The sequence below is a fragment of the Drosophila rhopaloa genome, unplaced genomic scaffold (genome assembly GCF_018152115.1).
Source record: "Drosophila rhopaloa isolate 14029-0021.01 unplaced genomic scaffold, ASM1815211v1 contig_2, whole genome shotgun sequence".
Classification (NCBI taxonomy): domain Eukaryota; kingdom Metazoa; phylum Arthropoda; class Insecta; order Diptera; family Drosophilidae; genus Drosophila; species Drosophila rhopaloa.
This window is the reverse complement of record NW_025335083.1, coordinates 13,850,363-13,867,213: the sequence shown is the minus strand read 5'-3', so window position 1 is coordinate 13,867,213 and position 16,851 is coordinate 13,850,363. Positions and strand designations below refer to the sequence as shown.

The 16,851-nt window shown below is 37.4% G+C and overlaps 1 protein-coding gene across 1 annotated transcript; it reads left to right on the top strand.

Moving 5' to 3' along the window:
* The first annotated feature begins 659 nt into the window (after positions 1-659).
* Positions 660-2,880, top strand: LOC108049385 (chitinase-like protein Idgf3). The gene is made up of 3 exons (XM_017130539.2): positions 660-897; positions 964-1,515; positions 2,065-2,880. The coding sequence occupies exons 1-3, from the start codon at positions 780-782 to the stop codon at positions 2,718-2,720; spliced, it is 1,326 nt and encodes a 441-aa protein (XP_016986028.2). The 5' UTR covers positions 660-779; the 3' UTR covers positions 2,721-2,880.
* The last annotated feature ends 13,971 nt before the right edge of the window (positions 2,881-16,851 follow it).

Below are 16,851 nucleotides of genomic sequence, written 5' to 3'. Positions count from 1 at the left end.
TGTACAGTGTAAATGTATGTTAGTTTCAAACATTTCCACAGCTTTTATAGGGTTTTTAATGTTTTTAACGTTTTAGTCGAGAGCTTTTTAGTGTAATTTATCTTCTCCAACATTTCTCTTAACCGTTGTTTACTTTGCACTTGCTCGCTAAGTGCCTACTTTTAATGGACCTTGAAATCACATCATTAATAATCCGCCTATAAATATAGTAAATTCTCCGTAATGCCTTAACCATTTTTAAGTTAAATATTTTCATTTTTTGGGCATGAGTAACGATGGAAAACAACCTTGCTAATTCGCCCACACCTTAAAAAGTGCAGACTTATCACTAGGTGCACCCATAAATAGCCAGAGATTTAGCCTATTTAAACTATGAGTTGGCGGGCATTATCTCAAGAAAGGCGTAGTATCTGTTACTTTTTTTGTGTAAATTACCGAGACAAGAAGTGATCTCATTGAACTCGATGTCAGATGCCACTTAAGACAAACAATTTCGTTGAATTTCGTTGTTGATAATAAGCCCCGCGAGTTGGATTTTGCTATTGTTCGTCCGGGGTTTTCAGTTCGTTTTCGTTACGGGGAATCGGGCGGAGGCAATTCAACTGAAAAGCTCCCCTGCCCATATTTATTCCAATTCACAGTGCTTAGTGTCATTTCGAATTCAGTTTGTATTCGCATCTCGCCGGCGACGGACTGTTACAAATAATACCTCCCAAGGTAGTCTCTATTTTTATTATTTTGACTGCGTATAGCTCTCTGGGTTTATCGCTCTAAAAAAGATGACTGGCTCTCTGTGGCTCAGTTTGGTACTGAGTCTGGCGATATTCGCTCAATTCCAAGTGAACGCCGCCTCTAATCTGGTTTGCTTCTATGACTCCGAGGGCTTTCAGCGTCAGGGTGAGTTTTTCGATTTGTTAATTATTTCATTTATAAATCTTACTAAATATGTAAACCCCTAACTAGGCCTGGCTCAGTTCTCGATGACGGATATGGAGCTGGCCCTGCAATTTTGCACCCATTTGATATACGGCTATGCGGGTGTTAATGCCGATAATTTCGAAATGCAGAGTATAAACAAGCGATTGGACCTCGAGCAGCGTCATCTGGCTCAAGTGTCCAGTTTAAAAGAACGCTATCCCCACATCAAATTCCTGTTGAGTGTGGGTGGTGATGCAGATCTAAACGATGGAAACCAGTATATAAAACTTTTGGAATCGGGACAGCAGGGTCACAAGCGCTTCATCGAATCCGCTCGGGATATTGTGAGGCGTTATAATTTCGATGGACTGGACTTGGCCCTCCAACTTCCAAGGAATAAGCCACGCAAAGTGCACGGCGATGTTGGTTCTGCCTGGAAGAGTTTCAAGAAGTTCTTCACTGGTGATTTTATTGTGGACACTGAATCGGAGACACACAAAGGACAACTGACATCCCTGATCAAGGACTTGAAGGCCGCTTTGAATCAAAATGATCTGTTGCTGAGTCTCACCGTTTTGCCAAATGTTAACTCAAGCTGTAAGTATACAAAAAAAGCAAACAATTACTTTAATTACACAGACTAACTGGTGTAATTAGATGAGTCAGAAAAGTGTTTTTTTGCGTCACCGTGTTTCGATAAAACCCACTGCTAACACAAACATTGTTTAATTGATGTACAACTATTTACTATTTTAATCAGCTGTTTCTTGCTTAATGGATAATACATTATCTTGCTTATTTAGATAGCAGTTTACGAGTAATATATATTAGAAACTGTTTAAGTCACTTTATATGACTTTCTCCAATTTATTTATTTCTTCTACTAGTTATTATTAGTATTATATTTGTTTTTTTCTAGTATTTAAAAAAGGTCAACTTTTTATTTATAGAATACATTTAAATTGATGGATATAAAAACCATTTCAAATTTTCTTTAAAAATATAAGATACATTTCTTACGTCAATAGTATGGCTTCAAAGATAAATCATGAAATGCAACATATCGTAAAAACCAAAATAAATACAAAAATCAAATCAAATTTTCTAGATTTTGCACCAAATTAATTAAATAATTTTTTTTGCTAGGGTACTATGATGCCCCCTCGATTGCGCCCAGCTTGGACATCATCAACCTGGGAACCTTTGACTTCCTGACCCCGCAACGTAATCCCGAGGAGGCGGACTTTTCGGCGCCAATGTACGAGACCGTTGGTCAGAATCGCTTGGGCCACTACAATGTCAACTTCCAATTGGAACACTGGCTGCTCCAGAGAGTTCCTGCTAATAAGCTGCATATTGGCATTGCCACCTATGGCAAGTCCTGGAAATTGAGCAAGGATTCGGGAGACTCTGGAATGCCAGTGGTTACAGCTACCCAAGGACCTGCCCCCGCAGGACCTCAGAGCAAAAAGGAGGGCTCTCTCAACTGGGCTGAGATTTGCCAGCTGATGCCGAATCCCAGTAACATAAATGCCAGAGGACCCGGTGCTCCGGTAAAGAGGGTTATAGATCCCACGAAACGGTATGGCAGCTACGCCTTCCGTGCCGCCGATGAGAACGGAGATCACGGCCTGTGGATCAGCTACGAGGATCCGGATTCGGCAGCCAGCAAAGCCAAATATGCCAAGGACAGGAATCTGGGAGGAGTGGCTCTCTTCGATCTAACCCAAGATGATTTCCGTGGTCAATGCACCAATGATCGCTTCCCCATGCTGCGTGCCATCAAGTACCGACTTCTCTAAACCATTTCCCAACCATAAAGACATCAACAGCACGCAAATGTCAGTGGGAAAATTGGGGAAGTGGAGGTGGAAGGGAACAAATGTCACTCGATCGGTGGCTTAAGGCCTCCTTCTGTGTCTGTCCCTTTTTGCAAATTAATTACAAAGTTGTAAACTAAAATGCGCCGCAAATTAATTCGATGGGCTTGGTCCTCAAAGGAGGAGGTGAATAAGGGGAAGAAAATATACAGAGAGGAAAAATAGGTAACAAGGTACAGAGCTTACTTAGTGACACAAGAAAAAATCTACACACGGATTTTTAATTTTCTTAAATAATATATGATTCTTTTTTTTGGTTATTCAATATGTCAGTATTTAATATCAGTTATTACTTATTTATATTTCAGAAATATCCTGAAATCTTTTGAAACCTTTGATGGTTTGCCAGTTTCAAATTCTTTGCATAAATATTTTTCAAGTATGTTTAATGTATTTATTGAAAATCGTTTTTATAATGTATTATGCTTGATACCTTGATACCTAAAAGATAAAATTAATAATTATTATCAGAGTTGATGTGAGCAGTAGCAACTATTATAATTTACCACAAAATTTTGGATATCAGCTGAAATACTAGATTTTTCCTCTGTGTATCGGTTGCCTACTCGTTGGTTTAATTGCCCCTTTTGCATTGAATTGTTTGGCGCCCACGTCTGGGCGAATCGGTCGCTTTATCATCTCGAACCCATCTTGGTCAAATGGCATTTTGCGGTGTTTTTTTTCTTTGCCGATTTTCCTCTCTTTTTGTGCCCCAGCTCAGATTTACAGATTTCGCCACACAGAGCCGTATGGTTGAAACTGCTTAACTTGGCTTTGTGTAATTGGCGCTACATACGCGACTGCAAAAGCCCGATCCGCGATCCATATGCGTACTCCGCCATGGCTGGACTTCCCCCGTGGACCGTATGTCCCCAGTTTACAGAATTGCTGACATACCACCATGCAAAGGTTGCCACTACAGTGAACTGTGGCCGCAAGGACCTGGATCGGGGGTGTCTGGACCGACTGCCTCGACTGGCGACGACAACGACACGATGTAAGACAACTAAATTAACTTATTGTTTCTTGGGCAAATTTAAAGCGACCAGTGACTTGGGAATACTCTCCTATTGGACCCTCACAATTTACTTCTTTAAATTAAGTCAAATATAAATTCTACAAAATTAATAAAGATATATTATCAAATATAAAAAAATTTTAATAAATAAAATTTATGAAAACAAAATAAAGAACTTATATTTTATGTAGTACAAAAACTGTATTGGGATATGAAAAGAATTTATTTGTAATATATGGTTTTATTCACTAACGTTTTTAAGAAATATTTCTAAGCAGTAGTTAAATAAAAAACAAATAAAAAATAGTTCATTTTATAAAATCTTTTAATAACAATATAACTAAAAACAAAAAATTAATGAGTTAGAATTCTAAACTTTTAAAGAAATTCAAGACATAATCATTTTGCATCAGTAATATCGAGTTTAAATACCTTAAAATGCCTTCTATACTTATCTAATAATCTCTGGCCAACTGGGGAATTTCCTACTTATGAATATGCTGTGTTTGTGAATCTCCCACACTTACCCTAACCCCTGTTAACTATATTCAAACCCTTGGAGCCTTGTGGAAGTCCTAGTTGGTATCTAGGCGGCTTATCTGGGAATCGTGATCTTATTAAGCTGACTATACACTCGGAAATTATTTGCAATTGGCGCAAAGCCTTATTGGAATGCAAAATATGCCATTAGTGGCAGAAGTCGAGACTTCGACAGCGTGGAGCGACTTCCCAGACCTCGACTTAAGGGCCTAAAGGGCATGGGTTTGGCTTGGCTATATGGAATAGTTGGTGGACGGGAAGGGAGTGGGCATGAGCATGCCACTTGCATAGCGTACAAGTTGTAAACACGGCATTGTTTTGGCCACCGTTCAATAATATATCCCAAAACAGAACCTAATACAAAACGCACTCGAAAAAATATTGAGTGTAATAAGAGACAAATAAAGAACATTTTAATTTAACATTAGATACATGGTTTATTAAATGATAAAGAATAAACCTAAATGGTTTCAACGTTTTGTATAATATTATTATATTATTATATTCAAATATAATACATACAAGTTTTCAAGATTTACTTGTAACATTTTAAATTTGCTTAATAATATTAAATTTCTTTATTTTTGGTTAATAAAATTGTTAGGTTTCTGAGCCATCTAAACTAATCAATCAAAAATATTCCAAACAAAAATATTATTTTTTAACTCGTTTAGAGTATCTGCTTGAATTTCAATATGGTTTCACGAAAAAGCAACATAACTTACCGACTACCCTTTTGATTCATACTAAAATTATATTTTATGACTTCTCCTAATGTTTTAAATTAAATTCCTTAGACAATTGTAATCATTTAAAAAGCCATTTTCTTAAGTGTAGCATTTTGAATGTATCGTTAATCGTGTTCCAAGTGCTCCTAGGCAGAGGACGAGGACGAGGACAGAGCTGCAGGCCAGCTCCTGGTTTTTGGCTTGTCGCCTCATCTAATTAAGGAGCATTTGGTCCATGGCGGCGTCTACAAGATCTGTTCATGATTATTGCCCCGGGCCATATCGCCGCCTGAAGCTCCCTGCGAATGACAAATATGCTGCCTTGCACCAGGGACTCCAACTCGGAGTCACAGAGACTTCTGTTGTCTTCCAAGGAAGCCAGTCTCTGGCTCTTTAAATAAAGATATTTTCGCCCTCATTACGCGCTGTGTCCTTTTGTTTATTTGCTGTGCTGTGGTTCCATTTTCCCCACTCCCCTATTCGGTTTGGTTATTTTTTTGGTGGCCGATGAAGTGTCGCTGATTGCGCGTTGCATTGTTTTGGCCAGGTCGAAAAAGCGATGACAGCGATAAGAAAATGCATGTGGACTGGTCAGGGATTTGGGTTTGTTAGCCCCCGATATGATAAGCTGCTGGGTCGATAAAGATTTCTGCGGAAAGTTGCTTAAGTTTTTTTTGCCCTCTCAATTCGGGATTAGAATGACTAAGTATCTCAGGCAGCGGGCCTCTCAATTTGGGTTATCCCCACAATGAACTCATTTTACTGCAGGCCATTCCAGGTCTCGTTCTCCTTTTTCTCCCACATTGTTATCGCTCTGCTTGCCTTGAGTTTGCATTTTTATTGCTTTGTTAATTTTAAATAAGCCACGCGACTTTATGTCCGTATATGAGTCCGCATAAGGCAGTCGTCGTTAAGGGACTTCGTTAGAGAACCTGAGCCAACAGGCCATCCGAATTGAGCTGTCTCCTCCTGCAGTTCGTCCCGAAGATCGTTCTCGTCCAATTGTCAGCGGGTTGTCACACAAAATGATTTACAGATGACGATCATTGACTTGGACCATGGCCAAGTGGCGCCACAACATCGTATGAGTCTTGTGGGAGAAGTTCGTAACATAATTCTTATGGATATAGCTAAAGAATTGTAAATACTCTGTATGTTTTTCTTTCAAAATTAACCGGAACTCATAAATTTTTCCTATATTTCACCAGATTGTAAATAACATTTGAGAGTTAGCAATGCACTAACTCTAATCATTAATAAACCAGACCTATTAGATGAAAATTAGAAAATATAATTGACTTAAATAATCTCAACTTGTAAATATCTATTACCATATTTTCAAGTATACCCTTCAACTCCTTATAGGGTAGAGGGAAATTCTCAGTCAGCTTCGTGCAGTGCCGACATTCGTTTATAGATTTTTAACGCCCGGATCGTGAATTCGTCTGACCACAATTATTTTGAATACCAAAATAAAAGGCTTTAGCTTTTGTGCATGTATTTCAGCTTTTCTTCATTCTGTTCTTTTTCTGTTTTGCCTTTTGTTTTTATTCATAAACAAGCGACAATAAAAATGTGCCATAACAAGTTAAGGTTATTCTTGTTTAACGAAATAAACAACTCATAAAATTATGCTACACACAAAACGACAACAACGAGAACAAGAAAGTTTTGTTTATATTTTCTGTAAATTTTGTTCGCACCATTCAAATTCAATTAGCTGTCAGCAGCAGAGGCGACTATATAGACCGATGTGATAGATAACCCCGACGCCCCGATGTGTATGTGTGTGTGTGTCTGCGGCTAGATGTAGCGCCACTGCCCCATAAAAGGTTAGTTTAAACAAATAAACACGTGGAATTTAATGAAGAAACGTGTGTGGCTCTATGAATTATATGGCCATGTCTGCTAAAGAGCGAAAAACGATCAAATCTGGTGCTGATATGCTAATACTATAAGTGGGTATAATTCAATATGTACAAAAATAGCTAGAAAATTTGACGGACAGGGAAAAAAAGCGGGTCTTTCCGAAAGGCTTTCATTTTATTACTGATAAAAATAATTAGATACATACATTTTAGGATTGATTTAAATATTTTAAAACATTTTACAATTACTACTGGTATTAAACATTTTCAGACCTTATACTTGGAATATAAAATCATCAAATTTCTTGAAAAAATATTAAAAATACTAGAAACTGCATAGGTATATCCAAATCTGATTCCATCATAAACCAAAATAATGGCAAAAGCAACAGGAATAACAAACAAATTGCCAAAGACTTGTGGTCACCAAAGAATGTGCATAAACATTTGCAAAACTTTTGATTGCGGCACTAAAAATAAAACGCCCTGCCGACGACAGGGGAAAACGTGTGAAATCCTATTAGAGCTAAGGCTAAAACTGGAATGGGTCTACGAATCGAATGGAATTAAGAGGGCGACGGGGATGACGACGCGCCTAAAGCAAACAAATAAAAGCTGCAACTAAATGGCCAACTAACAGCATCAACATCAACAGCGACTGGCGGCACGCTTTAGAAATTTAATTAAATCGTCAGAGAAACAATAAAAACTACACTATGGCACACATCGAGAGACCGGGACAAGGATTTTTATTACGCACTGTGTGCACTATGTGCAATAACTCAAAAAATACTTGCCCCGTGTATCATTAAAATCAAAAATCACCCACGCTGGGTGGGATTTTGATTTGGACTTCGAGCAGGCAACTGGAACTGTTCTCGGATGGATCATGCGATTTGCTATTAAAAATGTTTAGATGCACAAATAAACACTACGCGGGCAATCGTTAAATATCGCCCCATTATCCATCCGTCCCCCAAAGGCAATTCCTCATTACGTTTGTAAACATTTACGAAAAGGAAGAGAACTCGCTTTGGGGAGGCTGTTAAAATTATTGGATTGTTTGAATTACAAATGGTAGGGACTCGGAGAAGAGCTCTTTATAGTTGAACATGGGTTTTATTTTATTGAAATCAATTTGTTTTGAAAAAAGCCCTTCAAATCAAAAAAAATGATTGTGGTAACTAATTAGTAAATAACAACTTGACTTCCGGGGTCCATAACTTTTCCTAATTTTATCCGATTCCAAAGTGGCATATCTCTTATGACTCGTAATTTAATTCCAATTTTTCCAATTTTTGACCCATTTTCGTGTCATTTATTTCCAAGTTTCCGATGTGTTGTTAAAAGGTGGCCCACAACTGGACTTCCAAAGTCCATAACTTTTTCAAATTTTATCAGATTCCAAAGTGGCATACCTCTAAAGACTTGTGGTTTGATTCTCAAAAAATCTGCATTCAAATTTTTCATTTTAACGTTGATCCAATTTTTGACCCATTTTCATGTCATTTATTTCCAAGTTTCCGATGTGTTGTTAAAAGGTGGCCCACAACTGGACTTCCGAAGTCCATAACTTTTTCAAATTTTATCCGATTCCAAAGTGGCATACCTCTAAAGACTTGTAGTTTGATTCTCAAAAAATCTGCATTCAAATTTTTCATTTTAACGTTGATCCAATTTTTGACCCATTTTCATGTCATTTATTTCCAAGTTTCCGATGTGTTGTTAAAAGGTGGCCCACAACTGGACTTCCGAAGTCCATAACTTTATCAAATTTTATCCGATTCCAAAGTGGCATACCTCTAAAGACTTGTGGTTTGATTCTCAAAAAATCTGCATTCAAATTTTTCATTTTAACGTTGATCCAATTTTTGACCCATTTTCGTGTCATTTATTTCCAAGTTTCCGATGTGTTGTTAAAAGGTGGCCCACAACTGGACTTCCAAAGTCCATAACTTTTTCAAATTTTATCAGATTCCAAAGTGGCATACCTCTAAAGACTTGTGGTTTGATTCTCAAAAAATCTGCATTCAAATTTTTCATTTTAACGTTGATCCAATTTTTGACCCATTTTCATGTCATTTATTTCCAAGTTTCCGATGTGTTGTTAAAAGGTGGCCCACAACTGGACTTCCGAAGTCCATAACTTTATCAAATTTTATCCGATTCCAAAGTGGCATACCTCTAAAGACTTGCGGTTTGATTCTCAAAAAATTTGCATTCAAATTTTTCATTTTAACGTTGATCCAATTTTTGACCCATTTTCATGTCATTTATTTCCAAGTTTCCGATGTGTTGTTAAAAGGTGGCCCACAACTGGACTTCCGAAGTCCATAACTTTTTCAAATTTTATACAATTCCAAAGTGGCATACCTATAAAGACTTGTGGTTTGATTCTCTAAAATATTGGATTAAATTTTTCATTTTAACGTTGATCCAATTTTATTTAGCCAAGCATTCCTTTAAATTCCTATAAAGTATTACGTTTTAATTTTCATATTACTTGCTACTGCATGGTATTGTCTAAATTTTTTCAAAATCGAAAAATTTTCGAAATAAAGAAAAAAATCATTTTCCATTACCTTGAAGACCCATCAAATCCGTGAGTCAATCAGTGCTAACGCATCCTTATCTCTCGCTTCGCATGGCAGCCAAAGGAAAATGGACCAGGCTAAACCCTTATTTCTTTTTTTTGAAAATTAGTATGCAACCCTTTTTTGTTGATAACAAAAAACGGTAATGTCAAGCGTGGTTTAGCGATACGTCATCGTGATTTGGCAAATTTGACAGGCGAAAACGCCGAAAGAAACGGAAATCGCATGGGAAAAGGGGGACTCCTGTTTGCATAAATTGCTTAACAATTGGGCAATGTATGTTTATCCTTTATTCATTCAATCGGTTGCCCAACTGACAGCAGCTGAGAGATTACGGCAATGATTTGCCAGAAAATCAAATTCAACAGCAACTGCAACACTTTGACATCATCAGTTTCTTGGTAGGGGGTTTTTCCCCCCCATTTAATCTTGGGTTGCGTGTCCTGGAGAGATTCCTCATTTGGTCGCAAATCGAACTGCCAACTTGCCAAATTGAAGTGCGTGTGTGCTTGGTTTGTGGGGCAAAACAGTTGGACAAATTGAATCTACAGATTCTCAGGTATTAACCCTCCCCAGCAGTACAAAAAAATTGAATTATCATTTGCTGGTGCATCAGATTTAATTCGTTTTGGCGCTGTACGCGTGCGCACGCAAATCCCAAGTCCCCAACTGGAGTTCCCCCTCTCGAGAATCCCCCTTCATAACCCCCAGTTGGTTAAAGTGACCGCCTGCTGGGTAACAAACACAAGCGACTGACATAATCGTGATATATTGGCACGCAGGCCAGTTGCAAGTTCGTCTTGTCTCAGTCACTTTGCTCGCCAAAAGAAATCGAAATCAATGAATTGGTAACATAGGAAATTGGTCTAAAGATGTACAAAAATAGAACAGAGGAGTTCAGGTTGAGATATCTTTTGTTCTTAAATATCATTTTAAGAGGAGAAATTTGATTAATATATTTTCAAAGAATGAAAAGTTAAAAAACCATGACGAGGTAATTAAACACAAGAAACTTTATTCTATTAAGGTTACCCAAGCCAGGATTTGGGGAAATATTTTTTAAATCTAAGATTCTTATGCTTTAATTACCATAACATAATTTTCTGTCAGAACTCTTGGAAAATGTCGAACTAATCTTAAACTTTGCAATATTTTAAATAATTTCAAGTAAAGGAATAATTTACTGCTTTAACCTTTTGACAGCCTGTATTATATTTAATAAATAATATAGATTTGGTAGATACATATATATAAAAAAAATAAAAACTTGAGCTAAAAACAAGGACTAAATAAAATGTCTAGGATAGGATGGACATTTTGACACGTTTTTTATTGGCCTTTCACTTGCCCGTAACACTTTCAATTTAAATTTAATTTTGGCCCACCGCGGCGTCACCCCCTCCAGTCCCTCCCCCGGCCCCCTCGGAAGCCATCCATCACATCCACACACTCTCACTCGCATATGGCAAATAAAAACGTCATCGATCAGAAGCTGGCAGGGCGCCCAATACTATGCAATATTAGAGTTTCAGTTGAGGAAAATAAAATTGAAAAGAAAATCGCTGACAAATTAAAATGCAGAGCCAAGTGGAACTGGCTCAATGGATTTTCAAAAAAAACCCGATGACGAATGCCGAAAGAATTAAGATGGATCACATGACTGGATGACGGTAAGAAAAAATAAAAGGACAACTGCTGGAGGAAACCAAAAGAATCGAAGAGTTGAACTCGTGCACAATGGATAAAAAAGAAAAACCAGAAAACCGAAAACAGAAAACAGAAAAACATCTTCCAGATACAATAATGCCATTTGGCAGTCCCGTCGATTCAGTGATTCAGCAGTTTAGCTACCTACTATATCGTCATGGTCATGTCACTCACTCAGTTTATAAATCCCAAGTCAGGAACATCAACGGCAGAAGCAGCGGCAGCCGCCAAAAAGAGTTTGAATTTCAAATTGAATTGAAACGAAGTAAATGACGTTGAAAACTTAAAAGCGGGGGGAAAAGCGGCGTCTGGATTTAAAATGCCTTAATGGTTAATATAGCAATGAGTCTCGGATCTTGTAAAGTCATGGCGCCACAAGAAATCAGCCCCCTTCCCCTAAAACTAAAACAGGATATGAGCGTGGCAATGAGTAGCATGTGGCAAATCATTTATAATGTTTAAATTTTTAATAAATATTCTCGCATGGGAAGATTTTCCTGCCCTACCATCTCAAAACCTCCATCCAAATCCTTTGTTGGGTGCTTCTTTAATCAGCACAGGAATCTGATACTTGTACAAAAGGCTTTTCTTTGTAAACACACTTCCTGAACTTTACCCAGCAACCAAGAGGGATTCGGGGGGCTGGATACACCCCCCCATGGTATTGTATGGATTGTGCGCATATTTGCACATATGAAAAACATGTTAACCAGAAAATTAATTATAAAATTTTCAAAAACCTTAACAATGTCTACAATATGGCGTTGATTTTACTCAAACAAAAACTAACTAACTGCTACCCCGACAATGGGTGTGTGTGTTCTTATGTGTGGCAAGTTTTATACAGGATCCTGAAAATGTTATCCAATAAATGAGTGGTATTTTTCTAGATTACTAAAAAGTTTTGTGTAACAGTTCTAAGAAACATGATTAATATAAGTACTTTTAAACTTATTATTTGGTTAGGCTATTAAAATAAAAACAATTTTTAATCTGTATGTATGTAATCTAACAATAAAATTGAAATTGGGTCAAACAATTTTTCAACTTAAAAATTTAAATCGATATTCAAAAAATAACATTACTAAGTCAAATATATTGCTATAAAATATTCTAATTATATGCAAAATAATATTATCTATAGTAAATAACTAAAAACTTACTTAAAAAGGTCTCCAAAACTCTTAAAGGTCTCTGAAAACATATTTTGAAGTCCTTGCATAAGATCAAAAATAAATTCAGCTAATATTTTCCTAAAAAGTTTCTTTAGATTGACACCCTGTATTCCCAGCAAACATAGACTTTATTCCCACTTACAAGCAAGTGAAAACCATATACATTACACACTCTCACACTTACCATACATCCAGTTATAGACATTGTTTGACGGAGCAGGACACAAAAACTGCAAGGAGCTGTGGGGAAAGGAACTTCTCCAACAAAAGGCAGAAAAAGTGCCCGTAATTCATACTTCCTTTAAGAAAATTTACAATTTCTTTTCTCTAGCAAGAAATCCTCACGGTTCGCCACCATCTCCGCTCCAATATTCCGCCCACAAGCCAGCGGCTAAGCAGGAAGGATATGGATACTGTGCTGCTGCGAAATTAAACAGGGAAAATCGGGTGGAATGGGAAATAGGGGAGTAAAAATGCGAGAGAAACGTGCACAAGTTGCGGTTTGTTTTCTTGAGCCGGAAGAGGCTGAGGATGAATCCAAAGTCTGAGTTTAGCGGATGCGAATCTCGGAATTTTCCAACATGCGGGTCGGCTTATAGCGGTAGTCATAAAAAGAGGTAAAAAATAGCTCAAAAGTTATGAACTTAAATATATTAAAGAAATGTTATTGCTAAGATTTGTCGGGTTGCTATTATTTTGACCACAACTGCGTGCTAGGATTCTTAAGCAAACTTCTTTCCTCTGCCTTTTATTAAATTAATTCTTCCCACCAACTGTTGCCCACTGACAGCTGTTGTCACCTGTCTGCGACCTCAGAAACTGTAAATCACAAAAATAAAAAGCAATGAAAAATAAAGATGATATAAAAAAAGAGACGATGCCAAGAGCAGTGCAGAGAAATAATGATTAACATAATGTGTGGTCTGCGCCCACATAACGGTTTATATTCGGGACAAGGACCGACCCGCAGACCGTACTATATTATGTGGCACATAAATAACGGATCAGATTGCATTCACATAAAATTTATATTTTATTTTTTTCGCCAGCAAAATTATCATAATAAGAAAAATTATGAAAAATTATGCAAAGGAAAGATGGAGAGAGAGAGGGTAGGTACCCGTTTGCTTGAAATAAAAGTATCGAATTAGCGAAATAATATCGGATAACCGCTGGGCAACTACTACAAAAAAAGAAGAAAACTGAAAAGAAATATGAAAATAAAAAAAAATTCCACTTGAATTGTCAGCCGGCATGCTGGCGCTCCTTCAACCGAAAAAGATTCTCAAAGATTGTTGTAATCATTCGGTGGATAGTTCGCAAAGTATCTGTATCTGTGTCAGCTGCCTGCGAGAAAAAATCAAACCGCATCCACGTATGTTATGTAAGCCTTTCGCTAATCTTTTTTCAAGAGATAGTTGCATGTTGTTGCCACATTTATAAGTAGTTATCCCTTCAATAACACAAAGGCAGTGCCAAGAACTCCCCTCGTTTCTTGCCTGAGTGCATTAGAATCGCCGGCGAGCCACTCAAGGATTTATGAAATAATTTTTTTTTTGCCCCTACTACCCATTCTTCTCCGCCTCTAAGTAACAAAGAACCATCTTTTTTGTTTGTGCCCAGCGGATTTTGGTTGCGGCTTCTGCGGGTTTCCTCTGTTCTCGTTTTTTCTGTTAAAATTGCATTCGAATTGACAAAGAATTCGCAAGACGCTTATATGGAGGTAAATTAAACAGCAACAGAGCCACCTGTCGATGTCTTGCTGTTTAAAGGGACATCCCCATAAAGAGGGGATTATAAGGATAGAAAAAATTACAATACATCTGTTGTTATTAATCCCACTCTCCGACAATGATAATTCTAGCATACTTGATTTTTTGTATTTAGTTTATATGTTAAAAGAGAAATCCAAGATAGATTCAAACATGTATATTTAAGGACATAAAATATTTAAAATCAATCAAACACAGTATAACCTGAACAACTACTTCTAAACGCCTTTATAATAAATTCTCCTAATTTAAGCACCTGCTTTATCGGATACCAATCTGGCATACCTTAAAGCATTACCGTTGGCCATTCCTGCTGACCCATAACCCAAGCCAATCCACCTGCTCACCCAGGAATCCCAACCCATTTCGTTTCAGCCAACCCTCCCCCGCCCTCATCGCACCCACCTGAGAAAAGGAAAACAGAAATTAAAAGCACAAAAAATGATAAGCCATAAATTGCCCGCCCAAAAGTCTCAAAACAAATACGAGTTCTCCTTCACTGCGAAGCAATTATGGAAGCGATGAGGAGCTGGGTCTGGGTTCCTGGTCTATAGCCTATGGCCCATAGAATGGGTTGGATTGGGCCGGGTTGGGGCTGCAGATACAATTAAAAGTACAATTTTTCATATGCATTGGCTATCGGTGTGATTGCAGCTGCGTATCTGTTGGGTTAATTCGTATCTTTGCAATCGATCGAACCACTTGCTGCTTCTCGATTCCAAAAAAAAGTTTCAATTAGAAAAAAGTCTAGTTGTAACTATTAGAGGAGGATATCGAAGGTAACGGGGAAAAGGGAGGAATGTTTGGATTTGGGGGTGTAACCCGTAATCTTTGCTATGAAATTAATTTCGAATACACTTTTTGCAGAGAGTTCACCGAAATTGTTATCAAGTGTCGAGAGGTAAAAGCTATAAAATTGTGTCTTGTGAAAACTTAGTTAAGAAGGGGAGATATCCCTTCAAAAGTTAATGCTGATTTGCAATTTAATTTTGTAAGCTTAGATTTAAAAATAAATATAATTTCTATTAAGCATATGTAAATTATAACATATATTATTATCACAACTACCACGATAACTTTATATGTGAGAGATCTTTCCATTAAATTGTACTTTAAAATTTAAAACAATAATAAAACCTTTTGTTAATAATTTAAGTCAAGATCCTGTTAAAAAATTATACAGATTCAAAGATCCCAAATAATTACACCACAAATTTTAAGAAAAATGTTGTAAATTAACAGTGTGAAAAACAGTTCCTACAGACCATTTTCACTAACTCCGAATCGAATTCCAAAGTTCTATTTGGCTAGTTCCGTTCGCGTGTTGCCAACCTTAAGGCTTGCCAACTAATTCGATTTGTTTGGCCGGCCATTAAATGCGTAAAGGATCATCGCGTTGCAGATCTCGCTTTGCGGTTTCTGCGGCCCGCTAACATATGTTGCATTAATTGTTCATGTTGCCTCAAAAGCAACTCGTGTTCAATGGGTTTTATTGCTGCTCGACACACACAAACAGCGAAACGAAACAAAACAGTCTTTTTTTTCTTTTCGCAAGCTGAAGAGAGGCACGAAACAAATGAAAAGAAAAATTGCGCACAAAACATTTTTCATTACGTGATTTTCGAGCATGATGCCGAGGGAAAAGGGCGGGGGTTCTGAACAACCAAACAACCAAACAGCCGAACAACCAAACAACCGAAGTGGCGACAGCCGGCAAAGTGCCATGTATACAACGGCAGCAACAACAACAATAACAACAACAGCGACGTGCAGAGGGGTTAACTTAACAGCAGCCATAAGGATCGGATCGTATGGTCCCGAGCTCGAGATTCGCCTGCGAGTCTTCGCCTTTGCATTCCCACACGCGATCGCAATCGCAGCCAAAAGCTAAAGATACAAGCCCCGGCGAGCTAAGCAGCTAAACAGCAGATACAAATGTATCTATGAGCTGCAGTCGCGACTCGCGACTCAATTACAATTTATTAAAAGCCGCGCAAACTGATTTATAACCAGCGACTCATCGAAGGAAGATGCGGCCAAGGGTTGCCTAGATGTTTTCAGCCCAGGACTGTGGGATAAATACAAATTATTCGTTACGCATTTTGAATTTATTATAGTTTATTTGTATTCAACATTTTAAAGGATTTGTTTATTAACAAACCGAAGAGTTTAATAAAGGTCTAAAATATTTGATTAATTAAATGATTTTATTAATGATGATTAAACAAATGAAAGGTTTGAAAATAATTTAGAATATCACAAATCTCCATGGTAAAAAATGACAATATTTGTAAAATGATATTTACCTGATAAAATTATTTGTGATTTAAAGGCTTTTGTTTGTGATTGTTTAGCATTTTAACATTTCTTCTTAAAGAATGTAAACCATTTACTTTTATGTACCAATTCATTTGCCTTAATTATTTAATTTAAATCCTTCTACAGTTTCCATTTTTGTATGTGCCTTCTATTAATTAAAAAATATTTGTTGTATATTTTTTTTAGCAATTATCCCATCGTACCCGTGTTCACGTGTCTGCAGAGTTGACGTAGTGTCTGGCGGGTTTCGCTTGCCTTGTTTCAATCGTCTGGTCTATGGACTATCTGCCCTATAGTGGGGGCAAATTGGCGGCTTATTTGTGTGTGGAAAT